Raw genomic sequence first — 21,355 nt, forward strand, 5'->3', positions numbered from 1 at the left:
CTGAGATATTGATGGTGCTGCATTTGAGTGCAGAATAGTGATGGAACGTCCTGAGTATGGCTTTGCAACATATTTTTTTGAGCTTGTGGATTCCTTACCCGTCAATTGGCAGATAAAGCGGTTGGTGATTGCCATGAAGCTTACGAGTTGTAGCAGAATTTCACTACTTGAAAACAGACCACTATTGGTAATAACTTTAGTAACTGTACTTCATTTGTCTCATCTATATTCTTCTTCTTCTTCTATTGGTAATAACTTTAGTAACCGTACTTCATTTGTCTCATCTATATTCTTCTTCTTCTTATTATTATTACTTCAAAAAAAAAAAAAAAAAAAAAATAATTGAGGATTGAAATATATAAAAAGGCCACCAAAGCTGAGGTGTTGGAATAAGGCTTCCGTTTGGGTTTAAATCATGAAAATAAGATAATTTCTAGACAGACTACAAAATTGGAGTTCAATTGTTTCCCCCCCTTTTGTTTGCTGCTATATAACAATAAGAATTCAATAGCCTCAAAGTCCTAAATTTTTGAGCGGTGTGAAAATTAGTGAGATATCCCTGGAAGGAAATTGATGTAATTGCTTCAAGATTGCAATAGAGAGTTCTTTTCTTAATGAATAAATAGGATGACAGTAAGCCTATTTATACAAGAAAGGTAACTGACCACCTATATAACCGGTCACCTAAGACTGGTTACCTGAACAATTGGTCACTAACAAACAATAACCAACTGGACTAAAACTCATAAAACAACTAAATACTTAACAATACAAACAACTAATCAGAAGTTTAAGGAGTTATGACTCTACTTTTACATCAGCTCTATCCGCCCGAGAAGATCAAACTCGTCACCAAGTTTGGTTGTGCTAGCTCGAAATCATCTGGTGGGTGGTAATGATGTATGTCTAAGGCATTAAATGTTGAGCTAATCTTCATGTAGGAGGTAGATCAATGTGGTGGGCATCTGTTCCCGATTTTTGAGGATAGGAAAGGGTTCGATCTTCTTGTTTGTGAGTTTAGAGTACTGTCCAGTTGGTGATCTGCTTTTCTTTAAGTGCACCGTAACCAAGTCTCCAACTCTAAATTCAATTGCTCTTCTGTGTTCGTCCACTTTTGTAAAGGTTAGTACTTGCTTCCAAGTGTTGGTGGACTTCTTCATGTATTTTCTTCACTCTTTCAGCTATAATGTTCGCTTTAGCACTTAAGTCGATTGAAATAGGTAAGTTAGCAAGATCTAGAGTTACTCTTGGTACTTGAGTGAAGACTATTTTGAAAGTGCATTTCCCCGTGGAATGATTTATCATGTTGAAGGAAAATTTAGCTTGAGCAAGAGTAAGGTCCCAATGACAGGGTTTGTCTCCACTTAAACATCTTAGGAGGTTCCTGAGTGTTCTATTTGTAACCTCGGTTTGCCCGTCCGTTTGAGGATGGCTCGTTGAGTTGAAAAGTAAGTCAATGCTGGAACGTTCCCATAAAGATTTCTAGAAGTAGCTCGTGAATTTTACGTCTCTATCGGACACAATGCTCTTTGGTATTCCGTGTGATAGAACAATTTCCCCGAAAAATAAGTCTGCAATATTTAAAGCGTCATTAGTCTTTTTGCAAGTGAAAAAAATGTGCCATCTTACTAAATCTATCTACAACTACTAAAACGGAGTCATATCCTCTTTGAGTTCTAGGTAAACTAAGGACAAGATCCATTGAAAGTTCTTCCCAAATATTTTTTGGTATTAGTAAAGGGGAGTAAAGTCCTTGGTTTGTGCTAGTTCTTTTAGAGCTTTGACAAATTTAACATCTTTTGACAAAATTAGCAACATCTTTCTTTTAACTGTGGCCAAAAAAATTTCGAAGGTGCTAAAGTCTTGTCCTTACCAAAGTGTCCAGCTAAACCATTTGAACGTGTGTGGTATGCAAAGAATGTCATTTTTAAAGAGAAAACCATCGAAAATATGAATTTTTTTTTTCTGGAAGATGGTTGGAACAGTTATACCAAATGTCTTCAAAGTCTTTATCGGTGGAGTACAATTCTTTTAAATGATTAAAAGCAATAATTTCGTCTTAAAAGGAGGGTTAGAAGTGTATCTTTTTTACTTGGTGTGTCTGCAACTTTGTTGACATTACCTGGAGTATCTTTTATAACAAAATCGAGTCTTCGAAGAAATTGTAACCATCAAGCTTGCATACGACTAATAGACTTTTGAGATTGCAAAAATTTTAATGAAAAATGGTCAGTTAATAATATGAATTCTTTGCCTAGGAGGTAATGTTCCCATTGTTTTAAAGCTTGAACTAAGGAGTAAAGTTGTTCTTGTTCATAGGTGAACCATTTTTGCCTAGGTAAGCTTAGTTTTTCACTAAAGAACTCAATAGAGTGTTTGTTTTGGCTAAGGACAGCTCCTATCCCAATACCAGAGGCATCTACGGAGACTTCAAAAGGCTTATCAAAGTCAGGAAATCCTAAAACAGGGGTGGTACTAAGAGCTGTTTTAAGTTTTTCAAGGCTTAGAGTTTGTTCTTATCCCAAAAAAGTGGAACTTTATTTTTAAACAGCAAGTTAGGGGTCCCGGTAATTGTACTAATTTTTAATGAATTTTCTGTAAAATGAGGCAAGCCAAGGAAGCTTTGAATTTCCTTTACTGACTGTGGTTGGGGCCAATCTAGAATTGTTTGTATTTTCTTAGGATTGACACTAATTCCTTTAGAGCTGATGAGGAAGCCTAAAAAGTGTAGTTTTTCCTGGAGAAAAGAACACTTTTTTAAATTGATGTATAAGGCATTTTCATGTAAAACAGAAAAATGGTATGCAAGTGTTCAAGGTGTGAAGTATAAGTACAACTGTAAATTAATATGTCATCAATGTAAACTACTACAAATTTATTGAGATATGGTAGTAGAATTTGATTCATTAACCTCATGAAGGTGCTCGAGGCATTCAACAAGCCAAATGACTTGACTAGCCACTCAAAAAGTCCTTCATTTGTCTTAAAAGCTGTTTTCCGTTCATCTCCGGGCCGTCTTCAAATTTAGTGGTATCTGCTTCTGAGGTCTATTATGGAAAAAATTGATCTAGTAAATCCGACTGTCTAGGAATAGGGAACCTATATTTGATTGTTATTTTGTTAATTGCCCTACTATCCACATGAAGACGCCATGAACAATCTTTTTTAGGTGCAAGTGAAACCAGGACGACACATGGGCTGATACTTGGTTGAATATGCCCATTTTATAGAAGTTCATGGATTTCATCATGTAAAATTTCATATTCTTTAGGGCTCATGTGATAGTGGGGTAAATTTAGTAAGGTGCTACTTGGTGTTAAGTCTATGTTGTGGTGTATGTTTCTTAGAGGGGGGCGAATTCGACTGTTCCTCTAAAAGAGAGAGAAATTCTTTTAGTAAGTGAGAGATTTATGGGTCTACTAGATTATTATTAGGAGATTCACAAGGGTCGGTTTTGACCATAAAGGCTAATAGATATTTTTCCTTAGAAATTAGAAGATCTTTGCCCTGAGATAACAGAAAAAGTAGTTTATGTGTAGAAGATGGTACCTTGTTTGGGGTGACTTGCTTACCAAGGGGAAGGAGGACTACCTTTTTACCCATCTAGCTGAATTCATATGTATTGTTACGTCCATTATGTAGAGCTTTGTTGTCATATTGCCATGGGCGCCTGAGGAGCTTTGTTGTCAAATTGTCTGGGGACATCACATACAATTTGATCTTGGTATAGATAAAGGCACAGTGCAAATCTCTGTGACAACCGTTTTCCCCATCTTTGTAATCTAGTTGACCTTGTATGGATTGGGGTGTGGTTCAGCTGTAAGGTTAAGAGCATTGACCAGCTTTTTGGAAACAATATTTTCTGTGCTGCTACTGTCAATTATCACTTGGCAAACTCTCCCATTAATTGTGCATCGAGTGCGGAAAAGGGCGTCATTGAGAATAATTTTCAGACTTTGGAGTGATTAAAACTCGTTGGAGTACGCAAAAAAGCTGATCACCATCATCCGGTTGAACATAAGCAAGATCATCCACATGGTCCTCATCACAGTTGGCTTGATCAACGACATCATCTTCTTGGACTGCTAAAGTTCCTCGTTGGGGACACTCATTGGAGTGGTGGCCTTGCTGACCACATCCAAAACATTTTCCAATAGCGGCTCGTTGGTAGGGGTTGGGATTCCGTTTGGAAGTGTTGCTGTGCGTACCCCTGTTACTTGGCTATTTAGTAGGAGTTTCATCCTTTTTGTTTTGTTGAGTGGTCATATTCTCAGGTGTTTTGCTATGACTGGTCTGTGGGAGTTCGTTTGAAAGGAGGTTGTTGGCGCTCCTAAGGTTGTCTCTGTACTCAGAAGTTTAGAGAGAATGATAATTCTTATTCATTTAATTAGGCTGAAGATACATATATATAGGTAATTAAGAAACCCTAATCTAGGAGATATGAAATTATAATAAAGGGCACCTAATTAAATTTACAATATAAATACATATTAATAAATACATATCAGAATACTCCCCCTCAAACTAGAGCAAATATGTCAATCATGCCCATCTTGTTGCACAGATAACTTATTCTTATTCCGTTTACTGCTTTAGTAAGTAGATCTCCCAACGGATCACTAGTCTTCACATATCCTATAGATATCAACCCTTCTTGTATTTTCTCACGAATAAAATGATAGTCCACTTTAATATGTGTAGTCCGTTCGTGAAACACATGATTGGATGCAATATGAAGAATTGCTTGATTATCACACCATAATTTAGCTGCAACAGTAGCATTGAAGCCCATCTCAGACAAAATGTGATGTATCCACACTATTTCACACATAGATTGTGCCATTGCCCTATATTCTGACTCAGCACTCGAACGGTAAACTACATTCCGTTTCTTACTTTTCCACGACACTAAGTTCCCTTCTACAAAAACACAATATCCAGAAGTTGATCTCCTATCTTCTCGAGATCCAGCCCAATCAGCATCTGAAAAACATTCAACTCTTGTATGACCATGATCTCTATATAAGATCCCACGTCTAGGTGCAACTTTCAAATAACATAGGATTTGTTCAATTGCAGCCCAATGATCCACAGTAGGGGAAGACATAAACTGGCCAACAACACTCACAGAATAAGCAATGTCAGGTCATGTCACTGTTAAATAGTTCAACTTCCCAACTAATCTCTTATATCTCTCAGGATCTTTAAACACTTCTCCTTCCTTTGTAAGTTGCAAATTTGGTATCATCGGAGTATTACATGGTTTGACTCTTAGTTTACCTGTCTCAGACAATAAATCAAGTACGTATTTCTGTTGAGATAGGTAAATATCTTTCTTGCTTCTCATCACTTCAATACCCAACAAAAACTTTAATGATCCCAAATCTTTGGTATGAAATTGACTCTGGAGAATAGTCTTGAGGGAGGATATACCTGATACATCATTTCCAGCGATATCATCAACATATACAACAAACAAAATAATACCATTATCAGATCGTCGATAGAATACAGAATGATCAGACGTGCTCTTCTTCATACCAAAACATTCGAGTGCTTGACTAAACTTACCAAACCATGCACAAGGACTTTGTTTTAGTCCATACAAGGATTTTCGAAGCCGACATACCTTATTAGTCTCCCTCTGAGCAACAAACCTAGGTGGTTGCTCCATATAGACTGCCTCTTGAAGATCACCATATATAGAAAAACATTCTTAATGTCAAGTTGATGTAAAGGCCAATTGTAAGTAGCAACCATCGAGATAAACAGTCGAATGGAAGTTAATTTGGCAAAAGGAGAAAATATGTCAGAATAATCAGTCCCATAAATCTGAGCATAACCTTTGGCAACCAAACGAGCTTTCAACCAAGCCACTGTTCCATCAGGATTAACCTTGATAGCAAACACCCATTTACACCCAATAGCCTTCTTTCCATCTGGACGTGAAACTAGATCCCAAGTACCATTATCATCCAAAGCAGTCATCTCCTCCATCATTGCACTACATCGAGGATAGGATAAAGCTTCATTAACAGATTTAGGGATAGAGGTGGAATCAAGCAATGTAAGAAAAGAATAAGTGGGAGATGACAACTGGTTATACGAAACAAATGAAGAAATAGGATAAGTACAAGTGCATTTATTGAATATTAGAGTGATAATTTTTATTCACTTAATCAGGCCGAAGATACATATATATATAGGTAATTAAGAAACCCTAATCTAGGAGATATGAAATTACAATAAAGGACATCTAATTAAATTTACAATATAAATACATTTTAATAAATAAATATCATAACAATCTCCTCTGGTAGGTTTTTGGTGGCCTTGGCTTAGTGTTTTCTTCGATTGTCTTGGTTAAGGAGATGTCATCAGCCAAGTAAGCCACGGGATGTAGTTTGAAAACTTCTTTGATCTTTTTGCAAAGGCCAAGAACAAATCTTGAAACCAATTGTTGCTCGGTCCCAGGTAGGTTATTTCGGACACCAAGTTGATGAAACTCTTCGGTGTAGTTAAAGATTCAGCGGTCTCCTTATTTGCACATTTGGTATTGATTGTAGAGCCTTTGTTGATAGTTCAACGGGAGGAACCTCTTCTTCGTCAGCTTTAAAGGCTTCGGCCAAGATCTGATTGGAGTCTTTCCATAATAACGCCAATTGGTCTCAAGTTGATCCGACCATGATGAAGCATCTCTTTGAAATTCGAATGCTACAAGTTTAACTTTCTTGTCGTTCGGAAAGTTGGCATATCCAAAGAAGTTTTCTACCTTTGAAGCCCAATCAAGAAATTCTTCTACATCCATCCGACCATCAAAACTAGGGAGGTAAATTTTCATCTTGTACTCGGTGTTGTCATGATGAAATTGTTGTTTTCCACAATTAAAACCCATTTTGTTTTGTATGCCACCGAAGTAGTTTTCTCATTCAGTCAAAGAATCAGAATCTTGCATCAAAAAGCTTCCTCCATTATGGGTCTGAATCTTGCTTGGTACAAGTTTCTTGGAGCTGCATTTCTGTTTTGTTTGGTTTCTTGATGAAACACTTCATTGATCTTGGTCTTTCCATAGTTTCTTGGTGGTTCTTGTTTATCAAAAATGGCTAGCTCTTCACCTTTTTCCTTGTTAGAATCCGAATTCCTCCTCTGTTCGATATGTTAACATGTTCATGATTATCCCCTCCAACTTGGATGTTCATTTGGCTCAGAACTTGGGCTAGCATGGAACGTAACTTGCCCATTTCTCCTTACATTTCGACAATAGACTTCTCTACCATTGACAATCGGGCTTCCATTGCTTTGTTTGAAGAGGATACTTCCGCGTCCATTGAAGTTGAGATCCAAGAAGAATTCACGTTGGATCGGTGCTTTGATACCACTTGATATAATTTTTTTATTAATGAATAAATGGGATGACACTAAGCCTATTTATACAAGAAAGATGACTGACTACCTATATAATTGGTCACCTAAGACGGTCACTAACAAACAATAACCAACTAATATAAATGACTAATCAGCAATTTAAAGGAGTTATAGCTCTATTTCTACAACAGAAATTGAGTGATACACCTATGAGAAGTGAGTGAAATGGAATTAGGATTAACAATGTTCTCCACTAGCTCTGCTCAGTGTTTTCAAAGTGCAAGACGCACCTTAAGGCGGCAAAAAGGCGACGCCTGAATGAAGCGAGGCGCTTTGAATAAAAATAATATATGTAGAAGTAGAACATAAATTTATATGCAAATGTCAGCCTCAAAAGATTAACAATAGTAATCTAATCAATAAAAAATAAACAAAACTCTAAAAGTAAATGTTTAGAACATGATCAAATGTCAAATTCATCATCATCCTCCCATCTAAATCTAAGGTTTCATCCATTGCTCCTCCTTGGCCATTGTCCTCTTCAATGTCTAATTCTTCCTCATCGTTGTTGTCATCTTCATCACTAGCCACTTGTATAGTTGGTCTTTGCTTTTGAACTCTAGAAGTAGTGGCAGAGGTAGTTGACTTTCCTTTTGATCTAATGTCGTGATGGGTTCTCTAACACCACTAGCACGAGCCACATCTCTCCATGTGAGATCCTCGTCATAAAAGCCCAGCGCATTTTCAACTTCAGCTTCATTATTTTCTTCATCCAATGTTCTGTCCAGCCATTCGTTACTCCCGTCGATATGATCTATGGAGATTGGTTCAAGTTGATCCTTTAGATCAAAGCGCTCTTTAATTGCTTGATTATACTTTATATAAACCAAATCATTTAAGTGTTTCTGCTCCAATTTGTTTCTCTTTTTCATATGAATCTACAAATTATTAACCAATATAGAGTTACCAGTGTATTTTAAATCTTAAATTAATAACGTAGAAAACAAAATAACCACTTACGTGTTCAAAAATACTCCAATTGCGCTCACACCTAGAAGCGCTACATGTTAGATTAGGGACTCTCATGGCTAACTTTTGCAAGATTGGAGTACTACCACCAGAAAGAGCCTAACATGATGCTGTCCACACATTTTGACATGATTTAGAACTTTAATAATAAATATACTTATATACATTATTAATGTAGTAGGGGATGTCCTTACCTGACGTCTTAACTTTCCTCGTGTTGATTGCTAAATCAATGTCGAACATGTCTTTAGCTTCAGAATATAATTCTAACTCCATTGTGCATTGATTTTGATTACTAGTAGCAGTGTTTTTGAGACTATCTCGAGCGTGCGCCTAAGGCGAGAGGTGAGGCGCCCAGGGGCCTATACTCCTCATACGTAGCTGGGGCGATCGATTTCAATAAGGCGCTTGCGCAATGGCACCTTGCGCCTTGGCCAAGGTGTGTGCTTGGGTGATATTTAGCGTTTTTTTTTTTAAAACCTAATACAATGTTATAAGTTATAACCTAAACTAAAGCCCACTGTAGCCATGCAACCTACTATTATACAATCGTCCAGGATCATGCAAAAATTAAAGGAAGCAAAACGTGCTACTCTTCCACTTCTCCTCATTTACATGAGCTATTTTGTGAAAATTTTAAATCTTCCTTCATAAGTTTCTGAGGGACTTCCAAGAATAAGGAAAATTTTTTCAGTTCTTCAACTTCTTCAGTTCTTCTTAATCTTGGCTGCACTTCTAGGGAAAAATATCCAGAAAAAGGTTGGTGTTTTTTTCCTTCCCTTTCATTTATTCTTCTCTCTGGCAGATTTTGTTATGATTCTTCAGTTCTAAAAAGGTTAGTTTTTTATTTCATTATTCTTCTCTTCTTTCTGTCAAATTTTTCTAAAAGGGTTAGTTTTTTATTATTATTTTTTTAAATTTTCTTGCCCCCTTTCATTATTCTTCTTTCTGTGAATTGTTTTTTCAGAAAGGTTAGTTTTTTACTTTTTTTTTTTTAGTGCAGTGATTTTTGGCAGATTATCTAAAAAATCAAAACCAATTGGTTTATGGTTGTATTTTTAAAGTTTTTTGGTTTGTTCTTTTGGGTTTATTTTTAAAGTTTTTTTGTTTACTTTTAAATTTTATTTTAAAAAAAGTTGAAATTTTAAAACAGATTGAGTTTTTTTTTTTTTTTTGTTTTTTTTGTTTTTTGTAAGCTAATCTAAGTTTTAAAATAATAAATTTATAGTATGGCAGGCAATAGCTAGGTGATTTTTTAAAGTGTTATTTCTATTCTTTTATAATAGGATGGGTGAGGGAGAACAAAAACCCAAACATCCCGATTGGCAATATGTGATATTAGAAAATGAAGAGGATACAAACACATGCAAATGTATGTTTTGTGGAAAAATCACAAAAGGTGGCATTTGTCGGGTAACACAACACTTTGTTGGTGGAAATTGAAATGTTAAAGCATGCTTGAATGCAGTCAATGTAAGAGAGGAACTGAAGGAGTACCAAATGAAGACAAAAGCAAAAAGGGAGGTAAGCAATGCCCTTCCTAACTATGGTGCTTATGATTTGAATATAATTGATGGAGATGAGATGGAAGATGAGATGGAAATGGGTGGATGTGCATCAAGTACCGGAACATCTAAAAAACGAGCAATTCAATCACAATCGCATTCAAATCCACCACGATCTAAGGTAGCTATGGATAAATTTGTGTATCTAAATCCAGCCAAGGTCATTGATGATCGGAATAGATTAAAGAAGCTGAAGCAATCAACTATCACTGAAAAATACAACAAAGAAGGGAGAGATGCTACAATTCAACTCATCATGCGTTGGATTTATCAAGCTGATATTCTCTTGAATAAAATTCGGTTGAAAAGTTTTCAAATAATGATTGAAGCCATAGGACAATTTGGGCTGGGGTCGATACCTCCTTATCCTGAGGCAAGAGTAACATGTTTGAGAAAGGAAGTAGAACACAAAAAATTTAATGAGTAACCACAGGTTGAATGGAAAAGAAATGGTTGTTCTTTGATGTCTAATGAGTGGGCTGATAGAAGAGATAAATCCCTTATAAATTTTTTTGTGCATTCTGCTGCGGGACATTGTTTTTGGAATCGATTGATACATCTTCATGCATCAAAACTGGAGAAAAAGTATTTGAACTATTGGATAGCATAGTGGAAAAGATAGGAGAAGAGAATATTGTCCAAGTTGTGACTGATAATGTCTCGAACTATGTCCTAGCTGGCAAATATTTGAAAGCAAAGCGGCCACATTTATAATGGACACTATATGCTGTCTACTATTTAGATTTGATATTAGAGGACATTGGGAAGATTGATCAGATCAAAAGATGTCTTAAAAGGGCTATAGCACTAAGTGGTTTTATTTATAATCACTTGTACGTACTTAACATGATGAGAGAATTCACCAATCAACATGAATTGGTGAGATCGGTGGTTACACGTTTTGCAACATCGTTTTTGACCCTAGCAAGTGTCTATAAGAATAAAGCGAACTTGAGAAGATGTTTATTTCTGAGAAATGGACGACTTCTAAATGGGCAAAAGATCCAAAGGGAAAGAAAGCAATCGACATTGTTTTGATGCCATCCTTTTGGAACTCAGTGGTCTACACTTTAAAGGCATCTAGACCATTAGTTTGAGTACTTAGACTTGTCGATGGTGATAAATTTGCAATGGGATATATCTATGAGGGCATGGATAGGGCAAAAGAGGCCATTAAGATTGGGTTTAATGATAATGAGATGAAGTACAAGCCAATTTGGGAGATCATTGATAAAAAATGGGATTATCAACTTCATCGACCATTACATGCTGTTGGATATTATTTGAATCCATCACTTTTCTATGACCACAAGGATAGAATTACTCAAGATGTTGAAGTCATGAGTTGTCTTCTTAAAGTTGTGCAAAGATTGATACCATCTACTAAAATAAATGCACAGTGGAATTAGAGTTATATTATGAAGCTAAAGGCAAGTTCGACATTGACTTAGCAATCAACACGAGGAAAGTTAAAAACGCCAAGTAAGGACATTCCCTACTACATTAATGGTGTATATAAGTATATTATTTCTAAATCATGTCAAATGTGTGAACATCATCATGGTGGGCTCTTTATGGTGGTAGTACTCCAGTTTTGCAAAATTAGTCATGAGAGTCCTTAATTTGACGTGTAGCGATTTTGGGTGTGAGTGCAATTGGAGTGTTTTCGAACATGTAAGTGATCATTTTGTTTTCTACATTATTAATTTAAAATTTAAAATAAACTTCTAACTCCATAATGGTTAATAATTTGTAGATTCATACAAAAAAGAGGAACATGTTGGAATAGAAGTGCTTAAATGATCTCGTTTATATAGAGTATAATCAAGCACTTAAAGAGCACTTTGATTTAAAGGATCAACTTGATCCAATCTCCTTAGATCATATAGCCGAGAGTAATGAATGGCTGGTCGGAACATTGGATGAAGAAAATAATGAAACTGAAGTTGACAATGAGCTAGTTTTTGATGACGACGACCTCATATGGGGAGATGTAGCTCGTGCTAGTAGTGTTAGAGAACCCATCACGTACACTAGATCAAAAGAAAAATCAACTGCCTCTGCCTCTGCCTCTGCCTCCACTTCTAGAGTTCAAAAGCAAATACCAACTATACAAGTGTTTAGTGATGAAGATGAGGACCACGATGAAGAGGAATTAAACATCGTGGACGTTGGCCAATGGGGAGCAATGGACGAAACCTTAGATTTAGATGGGTATAATGTTGAATTTGACGTTTGATCGTGTTTTGAACTTTTACTTTTAGAGTTTTGTTCATTTTTATTTATTAGATTACTATTATTAATATTTAAGGCTTTGACATTTGTATATAAACTTATGTTCTTCTTCTACATATAATATATACTTATTTATTTAATCATTGTGCATCGCTTCGCTCGAGCGTCACTTTCTTGTCGTCTCTCGCCTTGAGGTGATCAAGAGACTTGTCGCCTTGAGGTGTGCCTTGCACTTTGAAACACATTGACTAGTAGATGGTATCAATCTTTGCACAACTTTAAGAAGACCACTCATGACTTCAACATCTTGAGTAATTCCATCCTCGTAGTCATAGAAGAGTGATGGATTCAAATAATATCTAGCAGCATGTAAAGGTTGATGAAGTTAACAATCCCCATTTTCTATCAATGATCTCCCAGATTGGCTTGTACTTCATCTCATTATCATTAAACTCACTTTTAATGGCCTCGTTTTACCCTATCCATAGCCTCATAAATATATCCCATTGCAGGTGATCACCATCGATAAGTCTAAGTACTCGAACTAAGGGTCTGATACCTTTGAAGAGTGATACCATCGATAAGTCTAAGAAGAGTGATGGATTCTAAGTACGTCAAAACAGTGTTCGCGGCTCTCTTTCCGTTTGGATCTTTTGCCCAGTTGGAAGTAATCCATTTCTCAGAAATAAACATCTTTCACAAATTAGCTTTATTCTTGTGGATACTTGTGAGAGTAAAAAACGATATTGCAAAACGTGTAACCATCGGTCTTACCAATTAATGTTGATTGGTGAACTCCCTCATCATGTTAAGTACATACAAGTGATTATAAATAAAACCACTAAGTGCTACATCCCTTTTAAGATACCGTTTGACCTGATCAATCTTTCCATTGTCCTCTAATACCAATCTGAACAGTGGGCAGCACATGATATCCAATATAAATGTGGTCACTTTGCTTCCATATATTTGCCAGCTAGGACATAGTTTAAGGCATTATTAGTCACAACTTGGATAATAATCTCTTCTCCTATCTTTTCCACCATGCCATCCAATAGTTCAAACACTTTTTCTCCAATTTTGATGTAGGAAGATGCATCAATTGATTCCAAAAACAATGTCCCAGCAGCTGAAAGTATTAAAAAGTTTATCAAGGTCGTATCTCTTCTATCAATCCACCCATCGGACATCAAATAGCAACTATTTCTTTTCCATTCAATCTCATGGTTACTCATTAAATTTTTTGTGTTCTACTTCCTTTCTCAAACATGTTACTCTTGCCTCAGGATAAGGAGGTATCAACCCTGGCCCAAATTGTCCTATGACTTCAATCATTATTTGAAAATTTTTCAACCGAATTGTATTTAAAGGAATACCTGTTTGATAAATCCGACACATGATAAACTGACCCGTTGCATCTCTCCCTTCATCGTTGTATTTTTTGGGTGATGATCGATTGTTTCAGCTTCTTTAATCTATTTCGATTATCAACCACCTTTGTTGGATTTGGATACATAAATTTATCCATTGCTTCCTTAGTTCGTGGGGGCTTTGCTTGTATTGCGATTGAATTGCTCGTTTTCTAGATATTACGGTACTTGATCCTCCATCGCCATCGCCATCCCATCTCGATCAATAATATTCAAATCATAAGCACCATGGTCTGGAGGGTATTACTTTTCCCCCTCTTTGCTTTTGTCTTCATTTGATACTCGTTCATTTCCTCTCTTACATTAGGTGGACACTTAACATGCTTTTACATTTCGATTTCCACCAAGTGTTGTGTTGCTCGACAAATGCCACCCTTGGTGACTTTTTCGCAAAACATACATTTGCACGTGTTCGCATCCTTTTTATTTTCTAATATCACATACTGCCAACTAGGTTATTTGCATTTTTGCTCTCCCATCCTATTATAAAAGAATAGAAACAACACCTTAAAAATCACTAGTGTTAACTGCTAATAGAGTAGTAGTATGTTATACTAGAATGAGGATTTACTTTATGAAGTAATAGTCTAATTGTATAGCAATAAAACTAATATTGAAGTTCTTACTTTTGTATAGCAGTAAACAAAAGAGAAGTTAGGAAAAAAAACATGAATTGAGCAACCACTCGATGGAGAAAGGGAAGAAATGGGGAAGTCTCAATTTTCATTCAATTACTACTCAAAATAAAACCAGACGTTTGGACCTTAATCAATCATAAGAAAATGTTAAAAGATAGAAGGAGATACAAAATTTACGTGGAAAACCCTAGAACAGGGAGAAAAAACCACGATAGAGAGCTCCTTTTTATTATTTGTTAACTTACCCTTGTACAAGAAAGAGTAGGCTCTTTAGAAAACCTTAATATAGAAAAATTAGGGCAAAGTAAAGGTACTAAAATGCCCCTTATTTTCAATCCCCCCTCAAATTGGGGCATAAATGTCAACTAGACCCAACTTATTGCACAAGAATTAAAGCTTTGCCTGAGTAGATCGTTGGTGAGATTGTCGGCAACTTATTGACCAGAAGGAATGTAAGGAATACATATATTGCCACTGTCTAATTTTTCTTTGATAAAGTGTCTATCGATCTCTACGTGTTTTGTTCTATCATGTTGCACAGGATTGTTGGCTATGCTTATAGCTACTTTGTTATCATAATAGAGCTTCATAGGAAGATCACTGTCTTGATAAAGATCAGATAGAACTTTCTTCAACTAGATTTCTTCACATATTCCTAGACTTATAGTGCCGTATTCTGCTTCAGCACTACTTCTAGCAATCACACCTTGCTTCTTGCTTCTCCATGTGACAAGATTACGCCACATAAACGTACAGTATCCAGAAGTTGACTTTCTGTCTATAACAGATCCTGCCCAATTAGAGTCGATGTAAGTTTCAATGCATTTTTTGTCAGTTTTCCTGAACATCAGACCTTTACTTGGAGTAGTTTTCAAATATCTCAGAATTCGATTCATGGCTTCCATATGTTCCTCATAAGGAGCCTGCATAGACTGACTAACTACACTGACAATGTAGGATATATCTGGTCTAGTATGAGATAAGTAAATCAATTTTTCCATTAGACGTTGGTTTCTTTCTTTATGAATAGGAACTTTGTCAACAGAATCTCCCAGCTTAGCATTGAATTCTATAGGTGTATCAACAGGTCTACATCCAGTCATACCTATCTCTTTCAACAAATCAAGTGTGTATTTCCATTGAAAAACAGAAATCCCCCCTCTCTTGATCTTGCCACCTCCATTCCAAGGAAATACCTTGGATTTCAAGGTCGTTAATCTCAAATTATTCTTCTTAAGCTTGATAATCTTAGCGGCATTATCTCCTGACAAAACAATATCATCTACGTACACAATTACAACATCAATTTTTTCTGATACTGACTTTTTTGTGAACAGAGTGTGATCAGAGTGCCCTTGAGTAAAACCTTGGGACTTAACAAAGTTAGTGAACTTGTCAAACCAAGCTTTAGGAGACTGCTTTAAACCATACAGAGACTTCCTGAGTTTACAAACGTGATGGTCAAATTGAGATTCAAAACTAGGTGGACTCATATAAACCTCTTCCTCTAATTCACTATTCAGAAAAGCATTTTTCACATCAAGTTGGTAGAGAGACCAGTCTTTGTTAGCTGCCATTGAAAAAAGGACTCAGACCGTGTTTAACTTCACTACAAGAGAGAAAGTTTCTAAGTAGTCTATTTCATAGGTTTGAGTAAGTCCTTTAGCTACCAATCTGGCCTTGTACCTGTCAAGAGTTCCATCTGACTTGTACTTTATAGTGAACATCCACATGCACCCAACTGATTTATACCCTTTAGGAAGAGCCACACTTTCCCAACTGTTACCGAATCCAGGTTAGTGTTGAAAGCCCTGAACTCATAAGACAATTTACAGTAAGAGAGAAAGCTATGCATGGGATAGTTAGTACATGACCTGGTACCCTTTCTCAAAGCAATGGGCATATCAAGAGAGACATCATAACTCCCTGTTTTGCTTGACCCCTCATCAGTAAGAGGACAGTGGTCACACTCAATTACTTGCGGCAGAGTCTCACCCTCACCTTCCTGTGTTTCTTCTAATAACTCATCACTAACTGCAACTTTGGCATTCTCTGGAGCGATCATATCAGGTTTTTCATTCTCAACCACATCACAACTATCACCTTTAACACAAACATCAGTATTATCACAAATATCACCTTTAACACAAACATCAGTATTATCAGAGATAGAAGTACCTTGAGTTGGTGCTGGTTCCGATTCATGGACCGTAGCCGGTGGAGCAACATGCGACACTATTTCCTTTATGAGATTCTTCCAGTAGTACGTTATCCATGGAACTTGTTTGGTAGGAAGAATAGTATATTCGTACCCAGAATAGGTTAAGGAAGAAAGTTCTTAGGAACCAAAGATGTGGACCAATTAGTTTCTTCACTAGTGTTCTCCCCCTGAAGAGGACTAATAGGAAAGAATGGTTTATCCTCAAGGAACGTAATATCCATAGACACGAAGTACTTTCGTGAGGATGGATGAAAACACTTATAACCTCGCTGGTGAAGGGGGTACCCGACAAAGACACATTTATGAGCATGATGGGTAAATTTAGTGCGGTTAGGACCATAACTATGAACAAAGGCAGTGCACCCAAACACCTGAAGTGGAACACCTGGAATAAGACGTGTGGTTGAGTATGACTTTTTGAAGCATTCAAGAGGAGTTTGGAATCGAAGAACACGGGAAGGCATCTGATTGATAAGAAAAGCTGCAGTCAGAACAACATCTCCTCATAAGTAAGAAGGAAGAGAAGTAGATACCATGAAGGATCGTGCAACCTCGATAAGGTAGCGATTTTTCCGTTCGGCCACCCCATTCTGTTGAGGAGTATATAGGCACAAGAGTTTTGATGAACAATGTTTTTAGAAGTCAGAAACTCATGAAAGGTGTTACTAAAGAACTCACGACCATTGTCACTACGAAGGATGACAATTTTTGTGTTAAACTGAGTTTCCACTGTAGTTTAAAATTGTTGAAATATCGATGAAACCTCAGATATAACACAGATATAACACTAAGAAGAAACACCCATGTAAAATGAGTGTGATCATCAATAAATGTTAAAAACCAACATTTCCCATAAGATGTGATGTTTGAGGGACCCCAAACATCATTATGGATAAGAGTGAATGGGTGGGAAGGTTTGTAGGGTTGGGATGAAAAGGTAACCCGATGCTGTTTTGCACGAACATATATCACAAGACAGAGAGATATCAACATTGTGAAATATATGAGGAAATAAATACTTCATATATTGGAAATTTAGGTGACCAAGACGAAAGTGCCATAATATATAGTCTTTTTCAGAAGTTGAGAAACAAGAAGATAACAAACTAGTCCTATAACAATTCTTAGAGGAAGCATCATCATTAAGGAAATAGAGTCCCCTAGCGTGCCGGGCAGTGTTTTCATTTGGATAATAGCATCGACCCCAACAACACCAGGGTTATTTTGGTTATTCACTTGAGATTGTGAAACACCATCCGTTGAATCACTCACGAGTGCTTGGCCAGGATTTGACTTATCGTTTGGAGGACGATGTTTGCCATTTGGAAGTCGACCATGTGACTTCCAACACTGATCCTTAGTATGCCAAGGTTTCTTGCAATGTTCACACACTGGAGGTGGTTTACCATTCTGTTTGTCATCATCAGACCCAAATGATTTTACACCAAATTCAGCAGAGTCGGTGGTTGACACAATACAGTTGTTCATGGCACTTGATCTACCTTCATTTAAACGAACCTCAGAGCAAACTTCGATGAGAGAATGTATCGGCATCTATCCCAGTATTCGACTGTGCACTGTATCAAACTTGGATTCAGACCAGCAAGAAAGTCGTAAACGTGATCAATTTCCTCAATTTTAGAGTACTGAACTCCACCACACGGACAATCCCAACCAATTTCACGACATAGATCCATCTCTTGCCAGATTAGAGACAGTTTATTGAAATAGGAAGTAACATCCATTGTTCTCTGTTTGCACTCATGAACTTGTTTACGCAAGGTATACAAACGGGACACGTTCTGTCTTTTAGAGTACAGTTTCTGTACTACATCCTAGATATCTTGAGCAGTTGCAACATACATTAAGGGTATTCCTATCTGTGGTTCCATACTGTTAACCAACAAGGATCGAAGTAAGGAGTCTTCCCCTTTCCAAATGCGCTCTTGTGGATCTCCAGGTCTAGGCTTTTGTATCTCTCCAGTTAGATACCCAAACTTATGACGCCCCTCGAGGGCCATCTTGATGGATTGAGACCAAGAAAAATAATTGTGGCCATTTAGCTTCTCTCCTGTAATGAAACCGACAGGATTTCCCATAGATCCAGACATAACATTTGTTATAGGTAAAGTAGGAAAGGCGGTTATCGGATTCTCTAAATACATCAGTAGATTGGAAGATAAATCTAAATTTACGGGAGTCGGTTGGAGATTTGTAGTAGTCCCAAGAGCTGCCTTAAGAGCGGCAATATGCTGTTGAAAGTTAGCTAATTGTTGTTGAACTACTATTGGAGATAGACCTATCGAACCCGAAGCACCATGGTTGGTCGTAAGAGGTTGCATGTGACTGGTCGTGGCCGACACGGTTGGTTGCTGTCCACTGTGAAAGGATGAAGATTCCCTTGTTTCAAAAGTGTGCTTATGGTCTTCAACTTTCGTGCGACTCAGATGGCATGTGCTCAGGTGGCTAGCGCTAGGAAGGTTGATGCTCGGGTAGAGAAGCATTGATGTGTGTGTGGTGCTCTGGTAGTTGGCATTAGGGAGGTCGGTGCTCGGGTAGAGAAGCGTGGGCTGTGTCTGGCAGCGGCAGGCAGAACCAATGGCGAGGGAGGCGGCAACGGCAGCGTTGACGTCGAGCTGAGGAGAAGTGGCAATGGCATCTAGAGGTAGCAGTCAACAGCTGCTTGTACGGCGACGGTGGTGGCTGCACTTGTTTGGAGATGGTAGTGTCCCCGATTGCTATGTTTGGTGAAGATTAAGGAACCAATGGTTAATTTTCGTTGATGACGGCTAGGGTTTCGTCACCACGCTCTGATATCATGTTACAAAATAGGAGACACAAGATTTACATGGAAAACCCTAGAAGAGGGAGAAAAAACCACGATAGAGAGCTCATTTTTATTATTTCTTAACGTCAAGAAAGAGCCTAGATATAAATAGGCTCCATAAAACCCTAATACAGAAAAAATAGGGCAAAGTAAAAGTCCTAAAATGTCCTTAGGGCTAATATATACAACCCTAATACATTCAATGAAAATAGAAACTTACTGCGACCTCCATTTAGGAATGCTGACTACATATCCGGCTGATACACATGGAAGTTCTTATTGTAGTATAACAGCAAACAATTTCCCTGTCAAAAAATCAGCTTCTAAGGCTTATATCCCAGTGCTTCAAGTTCTCTTTCTAGCAACCTAAGGGGTGTTTTCCTCCGATCATTTGTCTTTCCAGAATTTGATTCTCCTCCCTTGATTAGCTTTCAAGTCCAGAAAATGGAAGAAGAAACCACAATTTCTTGCCATGTCAAACGAGTCTTGGGGGGAGTTTTCCGACCTGGGGTTCTCACTATAAATACTTGAAATCATATTCTTCCACAGAAGCATCTTCCTCCTGAGTCAATCTCGAGGGCAGTATTATTCATTATCATTATTATTATTTTTTGTGGTGATAAGTCATAATCACTAATCCTCCGTATTGAAGGGGAAGAATACTGTGTTATTAAGTTCTCATAGCCCATAGGGATGCTACTAAGAACTCATTCTCTCTTGTTTGTGATTAGCTGGTTAGTCCTTGCTTTTCGAATACATTGAGTTTTTGTCATTACTCATTAGATGCCTTACAATGGCTTTCTTACCCTTTAATGTCAAGTCTTCATTTCTCTATGCAAGGTTGGGGAGGATTTGACTGAAGGCGAGGCAGCGGTTTTATTGAACTATGGATGGATGCCAAATAGTGGCTTGGGTACAATGCTGAACTACCGAGGTAGAGTCGTTCACGACCGGAATAATGAGGACATCTCCGAATGGAGATCAAAAATAGGGAAGCTATTGATGGATGGTTATAATGGCGGAGCTCTTGTGCAAGAAAATACTTCAAAGAAGGTTGCAGAATACAGCAGTTTCCAAACCACACAAGTTAAACTGGAACTCTGATTGCTGTTAGTTTCTCATAGTTTACTGTTTGCGTACAATTTGTACAAATATTCCATTTGCTCTGAAAGTTCAGAATAATTTCAATCTGTCCAAGCTTGTTCATGAATCTGAAGTGAAGAATAATTAATTCTCATTTGTATATGAATAAAATGACTCAGCTACATAGTTGGAACGTGGCTGTTTGTTATTATGTTAATTACTTCTTCAATGTTCATTCTAAAGCAATTCTCGATCTTTTTTTTTTTATCTTTTGGGTCTCTTATGGTCATTCTTTTCCTGGCACAAAATGGATGATTTGGTGGTTGGTTCTTATGCGTGCTTTCTTTTGGACTTTTTGGTGCGAGTACAACTGCCGTATTTTCAGGATTTCTTTTTCCACTTTTGATAAATTTATGGATTTGGTTGTTTGCTACTTTTTATTCATGTAAGAATAAGCACATGTTTAATCAATTTTAATTTGTCTTTTTTAGAGTTTGATTGGATTGACTTGAAAAAAAAAGGTTTTTTAAAAAAATTCTTTTTTATTTAGATACTTTTGATAAAAATTTGTTTAAAAAACACTTGAAAATTATTGAGTGGTGTCAAATATTCAAATTTATTCTAAAATGATTTATTTTTTAAAATTATATATTTAAAAATGTATTCCAAATGTACTCTATAATTTTTATATTTATCTATTGGTTTTTAGAGTTTTTCGAGAAAGGTTTTTTTTCCCTGTTGATTGTTATGACTTTAGGCTATGTATTTGTAAAACTGAAACGGATGGTTATTATACCATGTGTTTGTATTAAAATCAAACATTTTTCACTGTCTCGAATTTGTATTATGAAATTATTGTCTATTTTTTCTTGCATTGGCTTTAAATTATGGCTAAATATAACAAATTCCTAAACCTTTAGGAATTTCTACTTTGGTTCTCGATCTTTTAAAATTCTTGATTT

The 21,355-nt window shown here is 36.8% G+C and overlaps 1 protein-coding gene across 1 annotated transcript in view; it reads left to right on the plus strand.

Moving 5' to 3' along the window:
• The window catches only part of LOC120067269, a 34,022-nt gene extending 13,387 nt beyond the window's left edge, over nt 1-20,635 (plus strand). The window contains exons 10-11 of the mRNA XM_039018800.1: nt 34-187; nt 20,151-20,635. Coding sequence (XP_038874728.1) covers nt 34-187; nt 20,151-20,414 — 418 coding nt within the window. The 3' untranslated portion in view covers nt 20,415-20,635. The remainder of the gene's footprint in view (nt 1-33; nt 188-20,150) is intronic.
• The last annotated feature ends 720 nt before the right edge of the window (nt 20,636-21,355 follow it).

Source organism: Benincasa hispida, chromosome 12, assembly GCF_009727055.1.
Source record: "Benincasa hispida cultivar B227 chromosome 12, ASM972705v1, whole genome shotgun sequence".
NCBI lineage: Eukaryota > Viridiplantae > Streptophyta > Magnoliopsida > Cucurbitales > Cucurbitaceae > Benincasa > Benincasa hispida.